Source organism: Ambystoma mexicanum, chromosome 3q (genome assembly GCF_040938575.1).
Source record: "Ambystoma mexicanum isolate Mex_15411 chromosome 3q, UKY_AmexF1_1, whole genome shotgun sequence".
Lineage (NCBI taxonomy): Eukaryota > Metazoa > Chordata > Amphibia > Caudata > Ambystomatidae > Ambystoma > Ambystoma mexicanum.
The window spans coordinates 376,203,073-376,221,890 of record NC_090926.1 but is presented as its reverse complement, the minus strand read 5'-3'; the positions used below and the strand labels follow the sequence as shown (position 1 = coordinate 376,221,890).

Below are 18,818 nucleotides of genomic sequence, written 5' to 3'. Positions count from 1 at the left end.
AAAGTTGATGCAAATTGGTCCACTTATGGCAAATGACATCACAAACTTGTCATGACTCCCACAAAAGGGATAGGTTGGTTTTCTATACCCACCTCTAGCCGTGTGATAATAGGAGCGGGAGATGAGGGGTGCGAGTTAGGAAAGCTGTGGGAGGAGAAAGCTTGGTCATGTCAAACTGATGTGGGCTCAGTCTGTTTCAACTATAAAAATCATCATAAGTACCCTAATTTTTCAAATCTTTACATGTATGGATATATTTTTAAGAACTACATTTTAAGGCAAATCAGATGCTAGTCTGAAGTTGGCCCGCCCTTCCTATGCAGATATGTGCTTTCTTCATTTACTCAGAAGCCGTATCAGTGAAAAATATGCCACTTCATAGTTCCCATGGTAATTTTGTCCTACAACCTCGTACAAACTTAAATCTCTCGGAATCAAGGGAAGGCCCAAATCAAATTTGTATTAATAACTAGCACCAAAATCGTTGTCGACATGGTACAAGGGGGGAGGGGGGTACTGTCACCTTTAATAAGAGTCTGGAATGACCACTGTGGTATATACACTGCCCTTTCTAAGCAATAATATGTGTTTTTCTATTAAAACTCCAGCCTCTGCTGCATGTGATCAAACAGACGGACTCTTGTTTATGTTCACCCCTCCCTTCTTAGACTAATTGCCCAGGCTGCAATACTAATAGACATTGTATGGGCATTGTGACCTCAAGGTCACTTCTGCTGCAAGAACAGGAATGGCCTTATCCATTTGTAGCATGGTTTAAATCCAAGCAGCATATTTTTTTCTGTATTTAAGCCATGGCTCAGATTGAAGGTCGACAACCCGACCTCCCTCTCCAGGACAGCAGAGGAAAGGTCTTGAAGGTTAAGTTTAATCTTTACGAGAAATGACTGGCTGCATGTAAAATTCTGCAAGCAATGGCTTTTAATCTCACACACAATGCATTTTACACAACATTTTGTAAGGCACCTGGGCCTTATAAACATATGTAATGTACCTCTCTCAGTTGCAAAATACTTAGTCTCACTTCGGGATTGTCCATATGTATAGCGCAGTTATATGAGAAAACCATGTTCAAACTAGTCTTGTGAGCACCTCTTAGCATACTGTTATTTGGATGAAGGAAAACCAGAAAGGAAGTGCTTTCATTTTTTGTAAATGCAAGAAGCTTTGTTTCAATTACAGTTTCAGGAATCACAATCTCATGTTGAATACAAATATTGTACACACTGCCATCTGTTTAAAGTGCAGCTCTCCAAGGATTTAGTTAAAAAAAAAGCATTTTCAGCCACAGGTCTTCTTCCTTGCAGAAATGCATTGCGCATATCTTCACACTTTAGATTCAAGCCCATTTTCTTTCCTTTGAGATTTAGGCCTGTTTTTGGTTCTAGGCTTCATCTGTGCTCGCCTTATACTTCAATGGGATTTCACAACTCACTCTGGCCTCCATCTCTACTACTGGCATTCAGAGGCTATATTTCACCCCACAAAATGCATAGTCGCATTATCTTTCAAATTACTTTAGAGAAGACTTCTCCAAGACATCGAAAGGAACTATTACTATATGTCCAGGACCTCAGGAAATCTAATGATTTAATGAAACAACCACAGACACCCGCTTCTACATCCTTGACAAGTTACCAGTAAGAGTATTACAACAAGAGCAAGCTTTAATGGTCTTTAAGATCACAGGTCGGGTCTAGTCTTTCTATAATGATCTTCGTGCATTCCTCTCCCCAACTTAAACTCTGCTCTTTATTCTGGGTGACTAACCTGCACCTCTCATTCTGCAGTGTTTCTGCCATGTATTCTTGACTCCTTTGATGTATTACAAATTTCTACTCCCTGCTCCCCCCTTCCATATTTCCGGTTTCTCACAATTCCACCTTTACCATTTCCTCCTCAATCTTGTCTCTACCTCCGAATTCTTCAGACCATTCTTTCCTTCCTCCTCCCTCCTCCCACACCCCGTCTACTACTTTTTTTTCAACCTACCATGGCAACATTATGCTACTTGGCCATTCCTCCCAGTCCCACACCAATGTACCCCTATCCCTGCCTCCAGACCAGCACCAATGTGACCCTATCCCTCTCCTAGACTCACCACTATGCCCCCATCCATACCCCAGGCACACAGAAATGTGCCCATAGCCCTTCCTCCAAATCCACACCAATGTGCCCCTATCCCAGACCGACACCAATGTCCCCCCATCCCTCCAGACCCACACCAATGTAACCTTATCCCTCCCTCCAGACCCACACCAATTGTAACCCTATCCCTCCCTCCCCTCCAAACCCACACAAATGTAACCCTAGCCTGCCTCCAGACAAATGTGCCCCCATCTTTCCCCCCCAGGCCCACACAAATGTGCCCCCACCCCCATCTTCCTCCAGACCCACACCAATGTGCCCCCACCCCCATCTTCCTCCAGACCCACACCAATGTGCCCCCACCCCCATCTTCCTCCAGACCCACACCAATGTGCCCCCCCCCCCCCATCTTCCTCCAGACCCACACCAATGGGCATCCCTCTCCCTCCAGACCCACACCAATGGGCATCCCTCTCCCTCCAGACCCACACCAATGGGCCCTTCTCCCACACCAATGTGCCCTTCTCCCACACCAATGTGCCCTTTTCCCCCCTCCAGACCCAAACCAATGTGCCCTCCCCCCTCCAGATCCACACCAATGTGCCCTTAACCAACCATTCAGACCCCTCCAAGATGCCCCACCCATCCCTCCCACTAGACCAATCCCTCATTCTCCCTCCATATAGGATGCCCCATCCCCCTTGCAGACCAACACCAAGATGCCAATGTGCCTCTCCCAAACCAAATGCAGATAGCCCCAGCCGACTAGCTATAAAATCACCAATCCAAAACGCTTGTCAAAATGCAATTCCCCTTTTTTAGGTGAATTAACACCATCCACTGTCCCTGTTCATTATCCCTCCATACAATTCACATTGAATAGATTAACAGTGCTTTAAGTGAAATTAGAAATTGAAGGGGGGGGGCACTCATTAGGGTGTGTGGGCCAAGAACGGGTGTGCTTAGGCCATGCCCCCCGCGCCTCCCCCACCCCCAACACCCCCTCATCAAGAGCCCTCACCTAAATGATGGGGGCTACTAAAAGAAGCAGAGCTGGGGCGCACTGGCATTAGTACAACAAACTGCGAGGAATAGCATACAGAGAACTGCCGCTACAAACAGGAGAAATAAGGTACTGCACACCATGCTGTTGGTTCTCCAAGTCGAAGTACACAGAGAAAACTAAAACAAATAAGGGTACCGATCCATACTCAAATGTTCAATGAAAAGGAGACCCAAAATTTCTAATCAAAACGACAGCACTTCTAGCTGAAGAAATGTGTAATGCAATGTCTAAAAATCAGGGTACAATAGCACCTCCTGAAGAACCACCATATGCAAAGACGGGGAAACCCGTGTCGAAGGGCTTCTATAATAATTCCTAAGGTCAATAAATTGACACCAGTAAATCATTGAATGAACAGAATTCAATAATTAACTCTGAATGAAAGGAATTCAGTATTATGGACAATCATGCATTCTCAATATAATCTGCTGGAACAAACCCATAACCAACAAATTGGAAAGAAGCAAATCATTGCATAAATATAATTCAATAATCAACTCAACCTAACTGAATGAAGGGAATTCAGTATCAAGGATTTCCCCAGAAATGTGTTAGAACAAATCTGGAATCAGTGAATCTTTGAATGAATATAATTTAACCACCAATTTAATTAAACAGACTTTTCAGACTAAATTTAACAAGGCACATGTGTTTTGGTTATCAAAAACTTTTGGGAATCCAAAGTCCTGGTCAGCCTCAGGACACATTGTTTCCGGACATTTTGCAGCAGTTTTTGCTGTTATCAATTCTTTGCAAGCAAATTCGTTCCATCATAAGAAAAGTGCCATATGCCACAATAAGGCTGAACACAGTTGTAACTTTGCACTGGAATCATTACCTTTGATACACCCAACCCCTCTTTTTAAACAAAAGGGGCTGGGCGCACCAAAGGTGTGACACCAGTGTGTCCCAGCTCACACCCAGCCGGCATCCTTTTCATTCAAGGAGACATCTAATGCTTTAGCACAGGCTCCTTGAAAGTGCTGCCTGCTGCTGATGGCTCTGTACTCTGAACGAGGAGGAGGGCTGGACTGGCCAGCTCTCCTTTTGTTTCCGAGTAATAACCATCAGACAGTGTGCGGAGCCCCAGGACTTCCTGCTGGGTGATGGCTATAGGGGGGCTGGGTAGTGCAGCCATCTTCCTGTTTGATTACAGAGCCATGAGGCAGCCCGCAATGCACGGTTGCACCTGCTGCTTCCAGGCTGTGTAACCATGCTGCCGTTACACAGGCTGCCACAGGGGTCAACATAGCTGAGTGGTGGGCACCAGCTCGGCAGCCTTTTCTGGAAACTGTCAGGGCTCAGCCCCAGCCCACCTAAAGCACTGGATGATCAGGATTTATTTAAGTAAACGTAATTGTACGCTCCCCAGTCCCCATCTGGTGTCTTGCAGGAACTGCCATGGGATCATCGATAAAAATGCCAATTGCAATCTCAGCCACCCAAGAGCACAGATTCCTTCTGCTCTTGCAGATTGGCAGCCAGAGCTATGAGGGACAAGAAAGACAATGCATCTGGCATCACGCACCAGTTTCTCTAACCCAAATAAAATGCCCACCTTAATCTCTGCAACCAAAGCGCACAGATTCCAATTGCACTGGCAGCCACAGCCTTCCCACTCACGAAAATCACATGACGTTGGACAATAGTGAACATTCCCAAAGTCACGTGAAGAATGAGTGAGGCGTTGCTACGGTCCGTTTCTCGGATGGGAACTAGACTGCCCTTTGTCCTTGTAAATTGTGCAAAGTATGCTATTTGCAAGGACAATTGGACCCTCTTCGTCCGTGTATATTGGAATAGCATAAATTCTGCACAAGGATAAACGACAGATCATACATCAAGTTCAATGGACCCTCTTGTCCTTGAAAAATGCGTGCCTGTCCTTGCGAACACAGTTTCTTTAGTTAAATTTCACATTAAGTGGGCTCCTAATGCTAGTTGGTTTACGTGCCGATTTCCCCCAATTCAATTTTGTATCCTCATGACCCTTTAATGCACCAATGTATTTTGCTCTCCAAAATCAGAGCGTCTATCATGCATTTAGAAAAAAGCGTCACCAAGTCAACTACGTCCAAGCATGAAACCAGTGCGATCCAACATTTTACAGTTGAATCGGCCCTAGTTCTCCGAACCCATGGCAGAAAATTGTATTGTAACATTTATTCCAAGATCTTCATCCAGAATGTCAATTTTGTATATATTGGAGAATTAATCTACAATAATTTGTTTTCAAGGGCGTTTTGCGTGTATTTATTTATAATGTAGCAATATCAGCAGGTTACAAGCAAGATTGTGGGTGACGTCCATAGCATTGAAAGGCACCTCCTTTAAGTGCTTGATTTAAAACCTAATATTCTTCAAGTTGGTTGCAATATTTGACTAGGGATTTTAAATATTACATGTTCCATAGATCTTTATGGCAAGTTTGTGATCAGTCCCATTTGCAGTACTCAAAATGGCCACCTTTTGCCACCATACACCAGCAACTCCACTTCCTTGGTATTCTAATAACTTGCATTAGAACAGGCATTGCCAGATAGATGCCCCAGTAACCACACTATTATACAGTCAATCACACACTAGGCACTCCTACCATGGCAAGATATTGGAGTCATGATCAGTCATTTCCACCACATACTAGGTTTTGGGAGGAGATGATGTACCAACATTTGCATTTAGGGCTGTACACTTGGATCGATTTTGAAAGAAAACCTAGCTGGAAAGCAGCAATCACTATATATTGGGAGAACGGGACACAACCCAAACTACAAAACCAATAATTCTCCTAACAGTCACATTATGAAACCTATGGTTTTAGGCAATTGTATTACGAGCCATGCCGTAAAATGCTGCATGTTGTCCGTATTTAACAAAGGTTCTGAAATACCCACAAAGCACTTCCATGTAAAGGACTAGTTGATGTCTAAACCGCAGGCTAGGCCAATGGAGGATTCCATGCCATCCAGTTGAATGATGATCATTCCCACACAACCAGAGAAGTGCCAAAAGTAATTTGCCACACGTGAAGCGAACTGCCACATGCACCATTACAAAAATTACTTTTGAGGCAGATCTCAAAAGTTCCACTGTGAGCAGCACACTTGATAGTGTAGGGTACTCGTAGGGAGCCAACCATTCCATCACAACAGTCCCTTCTCAAAATAATTGACACAATGGCCGGCACACAAGCACAGCACTTGTAGCTAAATCATAATCATCTGCTTGGAACGAGGCAATCAGGCTTCCCTCCCAAACATAATAGAAAAAGCACCACTGACCCGAAAAACCAAATGGATCTCATCAGGGACTCCGGCCGCCTAGGCATTCTCCCATTACTAGATTAATCCGCCACATTCGACTTGGTTGATCACTGCACACTGCCAGTGGCAAAGCCAGCATTTCCACTCTCTGGATGTCACTGCTTGGATATAACCCTTCCTCAGAGACTGGACAACTGAGTTTATGGGGGGGGAAGCTGCTGCTGATCCTATCCCCGGCTCCCCTAGGAGTACCACAGGGATCTTTACTCTCACCCACACTTTACAATACTTATAAAAAACCTCCCTTTCAACCTACTGGATTCTGTGTGTGTCATTTACACTATCTTTGCAGATCATACACAAATACTCATACCCTCAAATACTCATTCACAGGACACCATGTCTATCAATGCCATTTACAGCACCATAATTGGGACCACAATCATTGTCAGTTCTCCCTAGCGCCTAGACCCTTCCCTCTGCATAGATGGTACTACCATGCATGTCCTGAAACAGGTAAAAACCCTCAGTACATCTTGAAGCTGTACTAACCCTGAAAACACAAATGTACTGTAATTTGCCACAGCCGATATCCCTTAGCAGACCATTTCTGGCTCTTAACTGCCTCACACTGCATGTGCTTATCAAAATTGGATTATTGCAATGTGCACCTCATGGGTACCTCAGCCTCTTACATAGACAAACTACAGCTACTGCAGAACAAAGTAGTGCACTTTGGCTTAAGCATTCTGACCAGATCTCTGCCACCAGAGGTGCACTGGCTGCCAGTTAAGAGTCTAAAACTATTTGCGCAAATGCATCTATAACGTAGCGCCCATGTATCTCAATTACAACTCTCCCAGGTAGAGTACAATGATCAAATGCCAGTATCTCATTGGTCACTCCTCCCCACTTTAGGAGCAACAGGGCTGGAGTTTTGGGGTTACTGTACCCACCTCAGATCAGAAATTAGTTGTAAAAAAAAAATAAACTGGCTTTTCAACAAGTATGAATGAGGTCCACTCCATCAAACGCAGTGATAAGGTTTGGGGGTTATATAATGTCATAACTAAACCAACGCCTAGGACCAATGGAAACTAAGAGTCCAGCCTGGAAATTATGGCAAAGCAGGAGGCCAGCACTTTAAATCGTTGGAGCCAGTTTAGCTCCCATCCACAAGGACGTGGGGATCAACCCTTGTTCCTGTGACTAGAACTATCAAGAAAGGGTATTCTAGCAATTTGATTAAAGAGAGCTGGCTGCATGCCTTCCCATATGCACATATGACCTAAGCTTCATAGTTAATTATGCTGTCATCGACATTTTTCCCCCTGGCCAAATACAGATTACAGCTTCGCCCGACAGATCCGTGAACCACTGAGGCCAAAGGACAAATAGCAGAAAGTGAACTGTATTCCAAGTGGGGGGGGATGCGGGGCTAGTACCCTTCCGAGGATAGCAACCAACATTCCATTTTAGACCACCTAGCACTATCATGCTGTGCAATATGAAACTGGCCTGTGTGCAAAGAACATTGCAGTGCGTATCGAAGTATCATAATCATCTACTCTAAATGTGGTTGTGAGGAATGTTACAGCCAGTCTCATTCTTTGAAAGAGGACAGCCTCAAGATTACACAACATCGTGATAATTGCCAGAGAAACGCCACTAGTCCACCACCAATTGATCAGCAGTCACTATGTGTCCCCTCAATGAGCTTCAAGTGCATAAAGTTGGGGATTAGCCTCAATCTAGTGAACGAGCATACTGTTCAATGACACATGAAGCCTCCCTCCCCCCCAATGTGTCATTCATATGCCTCTGCCAACCATTGGTAATCTGTAGCCCTTCAGATGCTTTGGCCTACCTCCCACCAGCCTTATTCAGCATCAGCAATGACTTCCTGGGCCACAAATGGAGGATTGCTAGTCGCTTACAACTGCTCCATGTCTCAGATGCTTTCTAATGCAGTAGGGGCATAACAGCCTGGCCCACAGGCTACAGTGCACCACAACAAAACTCCAAGGGGAAAAATGCCCAGTGAGCACTGTTCCAGAGTATCTGTGCCACAAGGTCAGGTTCCTCCATAATTACCAAGACTCCATGAATCCATACCAGAACTATGGCCTTCGACAAGAGTACACAAGAATAATACTCATGCCCTGGACATTAATTTGAACTACGAATGTTTAGATCTTGCACCCCATCACATTAAGAAGGCAAGAGATGCCATGTGCGAGTAGAGTACATGGTTATTGAGTAAATCAGTCCATGTCACTGACATTTCATGCCAATTACTGAGATGGACTTCACTCAGACATCCGTGTACCACTGAAGCCAAATTCACAAATCAGCATGGGAGTATTTAACTTATACAGGGGGTTTAAATGTGACAATAAGGGGAGCTTGCCAAGACTCCATAACAGAACTATGACCTTCTTGGAGAAGGAGTACACCAGAAAAATACTCATGCCCTGGACATTAATTTGAACTACAAAAGGTTTAGATCTTGCCTTAGGGCAAGAGATGCCATGTGCTAGTAGAGTACTCTTGGTTATGGTGTAAATCAGTAACACTGACATTTCATGCCAATTACTGAGATGAAAGTTCACCCCCCCCCCAATCCGTGTACGACTGAATCCAAATGGAGACACGAGCATGGGAGCATTTAACTTTAAAAAGGCAGCATACAGGGGTTGAAGTGTGACAATAAGGGTGGCTTGTCCAAGAAGGCATGATCAAACAGCAGCAATGAGACAAGATGATCAGCTGGATAAATTGCTATTCCCAGTTTGAGTTCTATCAGCAATTACCCAACAACACGGACAATGGATGAAGATGCTCATGTTCCAATAGGGTGAACTGATCCTCTAGCAATTTTGCCTTCTCTACACTCATTGGAATTAGAAAACGGGATGATTGGGAAGGGGCAAGGGTAAAAGGTAGGTTATCCCATTGAAACCCCAACAGCTGTTCCAAGAAACAGTTGCTGCGTCATGGAGGATGGAATTCATGAAGGGAAACCAAGTTGTTTGCAAAATAAATGGTATTCAACTTGAACCACACGAGTACGAATAATTATTCTGAGGATTCCGAAATAAATTGTAAGGATTGCAAACTGGTTTCCCTAAACAGCAGAAAGCTCTGCAATCTTTAACTCAAACTCCAGCCTTCAAACTGCCCTCGGAGTTGGACTCCTTGGCCTAAGTGGTACACCCAACTGGCAAGGTTATTCTTGAATTGATTCAGTGAAGCATATTGGGGCGAGAGGCTACAGAACAAATCGATGGAACAGACAGGTTTAGCAGGGCATGATTATCCTGAGGACAATAACCATTGCATCTGACCAGATCCTTCCTTGAGTGGGATGGCCAGCCATGGGTACTGCACCTTTGTATTAAATCCGTGGTCAGCCAATCACAGGTCAGGGTCAGCTTAGCTTGCTTTTGCCAAACAGGTTTAACCAATTGATGTAGCAGAGGGCGGCATTAAACAAGGCCACTCCCAAGGTTAACCCACGCCATTGCATACCAGGCCCCACACAAGAATGAACTGATTTGCCAGCTCCATTACAGAACACCTTGCATTGGAGACTCCAATAAAGGAGCACATTACGGCTCAGGATTTATTTTCACCAAAACGCCCCCTATAAAGGAGTGCATTCTTGTTCCGCTAGAACTAGGGCTTGCCCTGCCACCTAGCAAGGCCAAGTTACAAGCCTGGGTTGTTTGTTCCTCAAGTAAATTGTACCCCTTAGTTAGGTCATATGTGCAACAGGCATCTTCTACCACAGCCTCTCCAACCCAACTGCAAATCCCCACCCAGATAACCCTCAAGAGTAGGGTTTAGGCAATAACAGGATACCACACCATCTTGTATAGATTTTCTTTATTTCAAGCCTTTACACTGGCCACACCACGTTTCTGATTATGGTACAACCGTGCCACAGCAAGACCACCCAGAGCGAGGAACATCAGGAATCCAACTGCAAGCACCACTGCTATAGACCATCCTGGCACCAAGGACACCACCGAGCTGCGAGAGCCTGAGGGAGGAAGAACAAATACGCCTTGTTCCATGAACGTACACAATGTGGCTTGTAACCACAACCATAGTTATACTTTGCTTACATAGCCACACAAGAGTTACAGCCCAAAACTAGCAGCCCCACTCCCCCTTCATGGTTTCCAGAGGTAGGGGCTGGACTGAGGAAGCAATATCATTCATGCAGCACCAGCTTTGGGATTGCAAATGAACCTGTCGGGGATTGCAAGGGGCAGGAAGGACAAAATGTGTTGTAATTGTTCTGGTTGCGTTTTAGTGATCATTCAGAAAAGGGCTCAATGCCAGCTTCTATAGCGGTATAGGAGAGCCCTAGAAGCAGACAATGGTTGTTGGCCATCTTTCATGGAATAGTGGCTTACAGAAAGTGTCCCAAAAACCTGCATGGCAAGCCTTTCCATGCAGAGTTGTATACAGAACTCATCTCACCCCCCATCCTTACCAGCCAGGGCTAAGCCTCCATCTTCCTCTAGGATGTCAAAGTAGACCGGCCTCTCTGCTGACACAAGAGCCAGATGCTCCGTGTTGAAATCCTTCACCATTCTCTCTGAAACAGTAAAGAGAACCGTCATCAACCCCAGCATCCAAAACACCAGGTCCGTGGTCATAGTACACAGCAACCAAGTCGATCAATGGGATAGCAACGCCCCAAGCTCCCTTAAAAATCAGTCACCCATCCAGACAAAAATCAAGGCTAAGGCACTCCAGATCTTACTTCTCCTTGAGCAGGGTGCAGAGCAGGACTCCAGCAAAGACGGGACACATACAGAGGCGCTGCAGTGGAAGAAGATCTGCGAGAGGGAGAAGTGGGTGCATGAACAACTAAACTTACAAAACTTGAAGCAATAAATTCCTTATAAGCAGATCATATACTTCACAGAACAACTCCTAAATACCCGAAGGTAGGCCCCAATTTCTCAGCTTAGGAACAAGTACAACCACCATTGTAGAGCTCTCACCTGCCCCCGAAGATTCTGTTGCGCCGAATCCACAAAGGTGAAGGTGCTGACAGCGAAGCGCTGGTAGTGCGATGGGAACTGGAGACCTGAGGAAGCACCACCAACAGGGACCAACAGCGTCTGGTAATTATCTCCAGGAAAGGGACACCTAGATTTTGAACAGGTTGGTTAGAAAGTCTCCAATATGAGTACATCAAATACACACCCCTCTGCCGGGCCCCCATGTTTCACCTGTTCACAAGGATGGGCCACTGTGGCTGCTGCATTGGGTCACTGGAAGGGGTGGCCCAACACTGGTTCAGAACAAGCATCAAGTTGGGGTCCGTTCTCTGCAGGATTCGAACCTCCACAAAGACTGGGTCTCGAAGGACCTTCACCACTGGGTACTGGCTGGCTGTGTAGTAGGAGCCATACAATCGATCTGGAGAAAGAAATACTATTGAGCTGCACTCAAAGCCAGCTACGCTTGGAACGGGGCGGTGGAGATTTGAAGGTCCCTTACAGAAGGCTATCCCCCAATCTGCTTATTCTAGGATGGCTAATCATTCAGCACAGTGATGCACCCCATACAATCAGAGAGGAACTGCCAGCAATACAAGATCGGAAGCCTAAATAAGGTACATTGTGATGGCTTGAGTTGGAATAACATGTGCATTTACATGTTTAGTATCAGTCAAACTACTACTAGCCAAAGGCTTACATGATCATGAAGCCAATGTAAGCAATGAAGTCTGATGAGTCAATATTAGACATGGACTATTGAGCGCCAGCTTTCGATGTAATTGGTTATTTATAAACACAGGTTTTTAAGCATGGACCTGGGGATCGAACCCGTGTTGCTCCACGTTCTCTTGCTTCAAAGGCATCACATTTGCTGTGGAACTATCCAAGCTATTCCATAGTCTACATTCACAAGTGGTGTAAACCCCTGTGGCCCAACTCAGCAAGCCTTACGAACATACATTGCTTGTCCCCGTCGAAGCCAAGGTGTGGAGAGCAATTGCGATGGCATTACCTCAGTATACATAGTGCTGGCCTCAGCAGACCTAACCTGTGGAAGAGATTCTGGTTCAGCCCGTTAACGAGCCAGCTAAGAAACCTGATGAGCGAGGGAATCATACAGCAGATTCAGGACCACCACCCAGCATCAAGCTACTTACCTGTAGCAATCCTCATCTCTAGGAGGAGGGGCCCAGGGCTGCTCACTGGAAGAGGTGGCGGCAGAGTGAAGACTTCCACCTGCAGTGGGATGGAGCTGCTACTGCTGGTGAAGGTGCAGCGCACAGTCAACCTGACAAGAATCATTAAGAATCCATAAGCGGACATTTTAAAAACAGATGGGGTGCCAGTAATAATGTGGCGCGGGGGAGAGGGGACAAACAACTGGAGAGGTTTGCATGTAGGAGTGGAACCATATGGACGAAAGCCATTCAAAACCGGGATAAGAGGATTTGTACAGTGGGAGAGGATTTGTACAGTGGAGAGGGTTTGGGTAGCTGTGCAAAGGGGCACATCCAGGGCTCAAGTCATGTACACGCAGGAGGACGGAGTCCACCCACTTTTTTTCCAAAGGGTGGACTAAACCGCTCCCCCCCTCCCGAATGAGAAACATGAAGGTCCTCTTAATTACGAAAAACAAACTAAGGTGCATGTCCATTTCGGTAGCGCATGTTGCAGGGAAAACAATTGAATGTTCTTGGAGTTAAACATGCACACCTTTTAACGTTTTCAAAAACACTAAAATAGCTTTTCTTGGTTGTGTGTCGATTTTATGAAAGGCAAATGCTGTTAGTCCTGTGCAATTTGGGTGGTTATGCAAAGCCAATCGCATGAAATATATTTCACCATTCTGGCAACGTCACATCCCATGGCGTTTGCTGATGAGGCCCCACTTGGGCCCCTGGGCAAATCCCTTTACACCCCAACAGCAGTCGGGGCTCGAGACTGGTTGCTTGTAGATGCTAGCCAGGACCTTGACCTTCATTACAACTCCGGCTCCAGTCTTACTGGGCACTGGAATGAACAAGTGGCAACCCCAGCAATTATATTTGGGGGCGCAGACCACGACTAATAGTATGAAAAGGGACAGTGCCTACCCTGTCCCCACGCTAGTGACCAGGACAGCAAGCTATCGGGGAAGGGGCAGGGGGAATGGGTGACGAGGGCACTTCAATGACATCTGCCACTGCAAGAGTGCCCAATTCCATTTATGGACTAGAAGCACCTTGCCTCAAAATGCATGTGGGGATTAGAGTAACAAGATTAATTGTACCTGAAGGTGCTGTCCCTGCTGATCGAAGCCCTGCCCCACGTGACCACAGTATGGGAGGCCTCCAAACGGTTCTCGTAAATAGTGATATCGCCCATTACCTGCCAGTCAAAATAAACCACCACATGAATTCAGAATCATGTCATAGACCAAGCCGCATAATCTTAAACACTATGGTTTTGCTGCATTAAGAAGGCCAATGGGTAAAATGGGGGATACGTGGGAAAGCAGGAAGCCCTCGTCTGTGAGCAACTTTCTGACTGCACATAAGCTAGATCTGGAGGGACAGCGAGACTATGCCCCCTAAATCATATAGCCATTAAGCAAGTGTTACTACAGTCAAATAGACATTAAGGGGGTAGGCGAGCAGCACAGTAACACGTTTATGTCAAACTAGGTGCTAATAAAGGTCGGCAGCAAGTGGAAGAGAACTCTGGTTAGTGAGGGAATGAGGCAAGTCCTAAAAGCCACGCGACCTGAACACATTTGGTGGCGCATAACAGAATAAGCATAGTGTCAGGGACATTTGACACCACCCTGCAGAAGTGTAAGTAGAAAGGAGAACTCATTTGGGGGAAGAGTGGGGGGCATTTTCCACAACTCACCTGTTGCACACCCCCACACGACAGGGGGAACTGGTACACCAAGAAGGCCTCGCTCTGAAAGGAGCGCAGTCCCGGGCATGTACTGCTCACGGTTAGGAGTCGCACATCGGCCAGGTTCAGAGAGGGCACTGTGACATCCGCAGATATGGCAATTGTTGCTTGACCATCAGCGGAGCATTGGCCAGTCACTAACAAAATAAGAAAGTCAGTCCTCTTGCCAACACCACACTATACCGCCGCCACCCTGCATCCTGCAACCCCTAAAGTTACCTGGCAACTACACGCTGTAGACTAGGAGCACCAAACCAAGACCAACGTGCCAGAGGCCTTCCCTTTACCAACTGCGGTAGCTTCACAGGAGACCCCAACACAAGGTAGTAAAGGGCTTTAACCACCCACCTTCATATAGGAAAAGTGTGACTGCTGAATCCCAATTCAGCAAAAACCATCACAACACCCGCCTTGCACAGTCAATTAGCAATATTTACCATGTTCCTACTAACCCCCCACCTCCCCAAAAGGATAGTACAAGCAGAGGTTATGCAGATGGTACAGCCATGCTACAGGATCCAGTCACAAAGAAATCCCCAGCAGACAGCCTTCCCACTCCTACAGTAGCGGTCATTATGCCAGCACTCCTCGTAGGTCTTGACTGTCACTTGTTAAGTGCCAGTACTTGTGGGATGCGCACCTTGAAGGCAGTGGTGCACTGGTTGCGAAAATCCAACAAAGTCCACCACACCAAAAGGTTACCTTAACCTGCAGCTAGTGTCCGTACGCTAGGCTTCTTCATCCAACCCCTGTGGTTCAGAACAAGACATCACCACCCCCCGACCCCATCAGCCTATTGCCCACCCAGAGACCTTACTCCTGCTCTGTGCAGATTCATTTGATACCAAGCACCCCACTTCGGCCATTTACTACTGCTCCTCCCAACCCACGTTTTCTCTAGGAATCCCAGCCGCTCTGGCCAACCTCACCACGCACTGCCCATCACTTGCAATCCTGGCTCACCGCAACTAAACCCTTGGTCAACTGAAAAATCAGGTACCCCATCACCGGGGGGGGGGGGGGTCAGCAAACAATCAGAAAAGGGGGGGCAATCAGGGGGTTTACTTAATATATTACCAAATAAACTAACTTTCAAGAAGATGCTCAGTTAAAAAATTGTGCAAAAATCACAGCAAACTTATACCGCATGCAAACAACCAATCACAAAAAACAAATATTTTTTTACATGGACAAAAATTCATACGTGAACCACATTGATCTACAGTGCATACAAATTAACTATTTTCATAAGTCCATAAATACACGATTGAACGAGCTTTTAGGGCCAAAATATTATCTCATTGGTCCAAGACCCATATCAAGAGTCTACAATCCCACTGTTTTTAAAGTCCAATGGCTTCTCGGCTCCTCATAGGCCTTCAAACCCAGTCAGCCCTAAAGCAATATCAGAAACTGGAAAGGAACCACCAAAACAAACCTGGTTTTCCAAAGTAGCAGGGCTTGGAAGAGTCTGTGGGGTCATAACAGCAATCCAGTGCTTGGCACTTAGCCTGGGTGATCGGGAGACTACCACAGGACAGCCGGTCGACTCTAGCAATGGCAGCACAAGCATCAGGACGGGGGGCATCCATGGCTGGGGATGGAAGGGACAAAGAAGTTCATGATACAGCAACGCCACCCTCTGGTAGGGAACTAGGCCAGCCAAATGCACTGCTGCCCAAGCAAGACTAACAGTGGACTCACCAAACAAGACAGGGCACTTGAGCTGCTGCCAAGATGAATTGTGTTCAGTAGGGAATACTTCAGAGTCCAAGATCATGACATATTCATCATCCTGCAGAAGAGAGCAAAGGGCCAAGCAATCAGGAGCAGCACCCTCTCCAAAAGGGAACATTCGCAAGTTTTAAAACCACAATAGTGCTCCATCCACACTCGTGGTGGCTTTAGAACCGACTAATGCAGGTCAACAAGAGGAACCAGCAACAAACAGTTCCTCATTAAATGGAAGACAGCTTCAAAAGTCAGAGCCTTCCTGTGGTTGTGCAAAACTAGGCATGGTTTCACTTGAATTCCACAAGTTCTGGAACTATACTTCAAAATGGTAAAGAAAACAAGTCCCAGAAGAGAAGGGAACCAGACCCAATGCTTCTCCTGCATGGACTAGGGAAATGAAAAAAATAATTAAGTTGTACAGACATTGAGTGGGGGTAATTTTGCATGCAACACCCCTCCTGCCCCCCCCCCCCCCCCATTACTCACCTGCTCGCTCACGTAGCACCCTGAATAGTCAGCACCAATGACCATAGACCCATCTGGTCGCCAACTGATCCAAATGCCACAGTCAGTGTCGTTCTGGAGTGGATGAGACAACCCGGACTTATCTAGCAATGACAATCAAGAAAAAAAGAAAAATACATTCTCGTCAGGTCAACAGACGCAGACACGGAACTAGGTCTATGATGCACACTCGTAGAATCCTGCCACGCTACCAGCCAAACAGAGCGGAAGGCAGGGACCACAGATCTACCATAAACACCTCCCCTAACCCGCTGCCCCGTTTTACAGGTCACAAGAACCAGGCAACATGTTCGGTCCTACACCCGGCAAGAGCATTGGTCCTAGAACCCTGCACGAACACCAACAACCCATAAATAACCTATTCCGAATTTTAAAAGGAAGCTTCCAGTCACAAAAGAAAGTTATTCACAAGGTCAGAAACTTTCCCCAGAGACCACTCACCTCTGACTGTCAGTGTATTTTCACGGATCAGGGCAAACTCAGCATGTAAACTATGGGCGCCACACCTTAAGAGGGAGGCGTTGCCAGCAAGGGCCACTTCCTGCAAAGTCCCGGGGACCCCTAACACAAAGCCCAGACTGAGCCACAACACCACGGAGGCTAACGCAGACGACATCTTTACCGCAAATGCCTTCCAAGGCTCACGCCGAGGTATTTATGCACCGAGGGTGGCGTGAGGTCAACGGGGTCTCAATGCCAGGGTCACCAGGTGAAACCCATCACCTCTTAATTAGACCGGCCTCAAGCCTAGGTGACCCCACCCCCTGCTACGCAGGTCTGCCGCACATTCATGCTCTACACTACAGCCACAGTTCCGCCCGCATAGCTGACGTGCCCTCAACTCAGGTGAAACCAATGACCTTTCAATCAGGCATGGCCAAACGTATGCATTTTGAAAAGTCTGATCTTAATTGTCAAGCTCTATCTCACAGGCGAGTTCAATATTGGGTCTGTGATGTTTTGGAAGTCCACGTTTTTTTTCTTAAATCAGTTTGGTTCAATGCACTTTGAATCATGTTCGTCTTGTTTTACAAATACATTTACAAGTACCAGAATTCAAAGTGATATCGGCTAACAGGCAGTGTGCCTCTGTCTTTGCCCCTCGCAACTACTATTGGGTAACTTGACTACGTTGCAGCCTGTCCTAGGGTGCTTCTGTGTCTGAGAATGTGTATGGGCCAATCTGCCTGATGCCCAATGCTGATCCTGTAGCACTGTCCCTGGGAATTGTGGTCCTTGTAGTTTGTGTAGTTTCCTGAACATCATGATTACAGTGCCGAACTTTTCATGAATGCATATATGCTATCATACGTGTACCCTCCATTATGGTTAAGTTGCTAAACCCGGCTTATAACTTCAGTCTCCATGGACGAATCCTCACCAAATTTAGCAAAAAAAGTATATGGCCCACTCTGAATTTTTATGGCAAGTTTGGTGAGGTTTCATCAAGGGGGGCAAAATTATAGGGGGTCCCAAAATCTTTTTTCCATCGACTGAATGGAAAAAAAACTTTGCTCATGCCTGCAGCCCAAACCGCTGGTCAGATTTTCAGCAAATGTGCGGCAGGAGCGGCGGCTTGATGACGTCATGACGCGAAACGCACTATGAGGTCATCAAGTAGCGCATAAATGGTGCGCTTAAATAGAAATCCAAGATGGCGATGGCGCACACACAACATGAGGTGTCAGTGCCACGAGGGCCGAAATCCAGCTCCAGACTATTGCTAATCATGTACAGATTGAATTTTGTTGACATTTACATCAGGGTATGACCCTCTATATTTTCTTTTAGCAATCCCAATTAGGAGGTGCGATGAAATATGTATACAGTCAATACTAACCATCAGGAGGCATTATTTGGAATATGCCATAGTGCTGCTAATCGGGTATAGATCGTTTTTTTTTTTACTTAAATGCTGCACTAATATGTGCTGAAACTTATATTAGCTAATTAACTTCTACATTTTGTTTTAGCAATCCCAATTAGGAGGTGCGATGAAATCTTTATACAGTGAATTCTAACCATCAGGAGCAACTTCTTAAATGATTATACCAGTAAACACTATCCTTAAGGGAGACAATGACCACAGGTAAAATTACCTCACTCTACTCTTTGATTTGAATATAGTAATAGAAGGCTTATTTTATAACGATCTAATTAATATATGTATACTATGCA

The 18,818-nt window shown here is 45.9% G+C and overlaps 1 protein-coding gene across 1 annotated transcript; it reads right to left on the bottom strand.

Annotated features, from left to right (window-relative positions):
* Window positions 1–10,308: 10,308 nt before the first annotated feature.
* LOC138582596 (zona pellucida sperm-binding protein 4-like) lies at window positions 10,309–17,287 on the bottom strand. Its single transcript, XM_069654013.1, has 12 exons — window positions 17,082–17,287; window positions 16,602–16,723; window positions 16,086–16,176; window positions 15,820–15,975; window positions 14,331–14,518; window positions 13,729–13,826; window positions 12,617–12,747; window positions 11,688–11,877; window positions 11,457–11,604; window positions 11,213–11,288; window positions 10,940–11,044; window positions 10,309–10,480 (listed from the first exon to the last, which is right to left on the bottom strand). The coding sequence occupies exons 1-12, from the start codon at window positions 17,254–17,256 to the stop codon at window positions 10,329–10,331; spliced, it is 1,632 nt and encodes a 543-aa protein (XP_069510114.1). The 5' UTR covers window positions 17,257–17,287; the 3' UTR covers window positions 10,309–10,328.
* Window positions 17,288–18,818: the final 1,531 nt, after the last annotated feature.

Excerpts from the sequence above, each read along its gene's own strand:
- LOC138582596 (XM_069654013.1), bottom strand. The coding sequence starts at position 17,256 with ATGTCGTCTGCGTTAGCCTCCGTGGTGTTGTGGCTCAGTCTGGGCTTT. Across the intron at positions 12,748-13,728 it reads AGCAGGGACAGCACCTTCAG|GTTGACTGTGCGCTGCACCT; the intron begins GTACAATTAATC and ends GATTCTTGTCAG. Across the intron at positions 11,878-12,616 it reads AGAGATGAGGATTGCTACAG|ATCGATTGTATGGCTCCTAC; the intron begins GTAAGTAGCTTG and ends TTCTTTCTCCAG.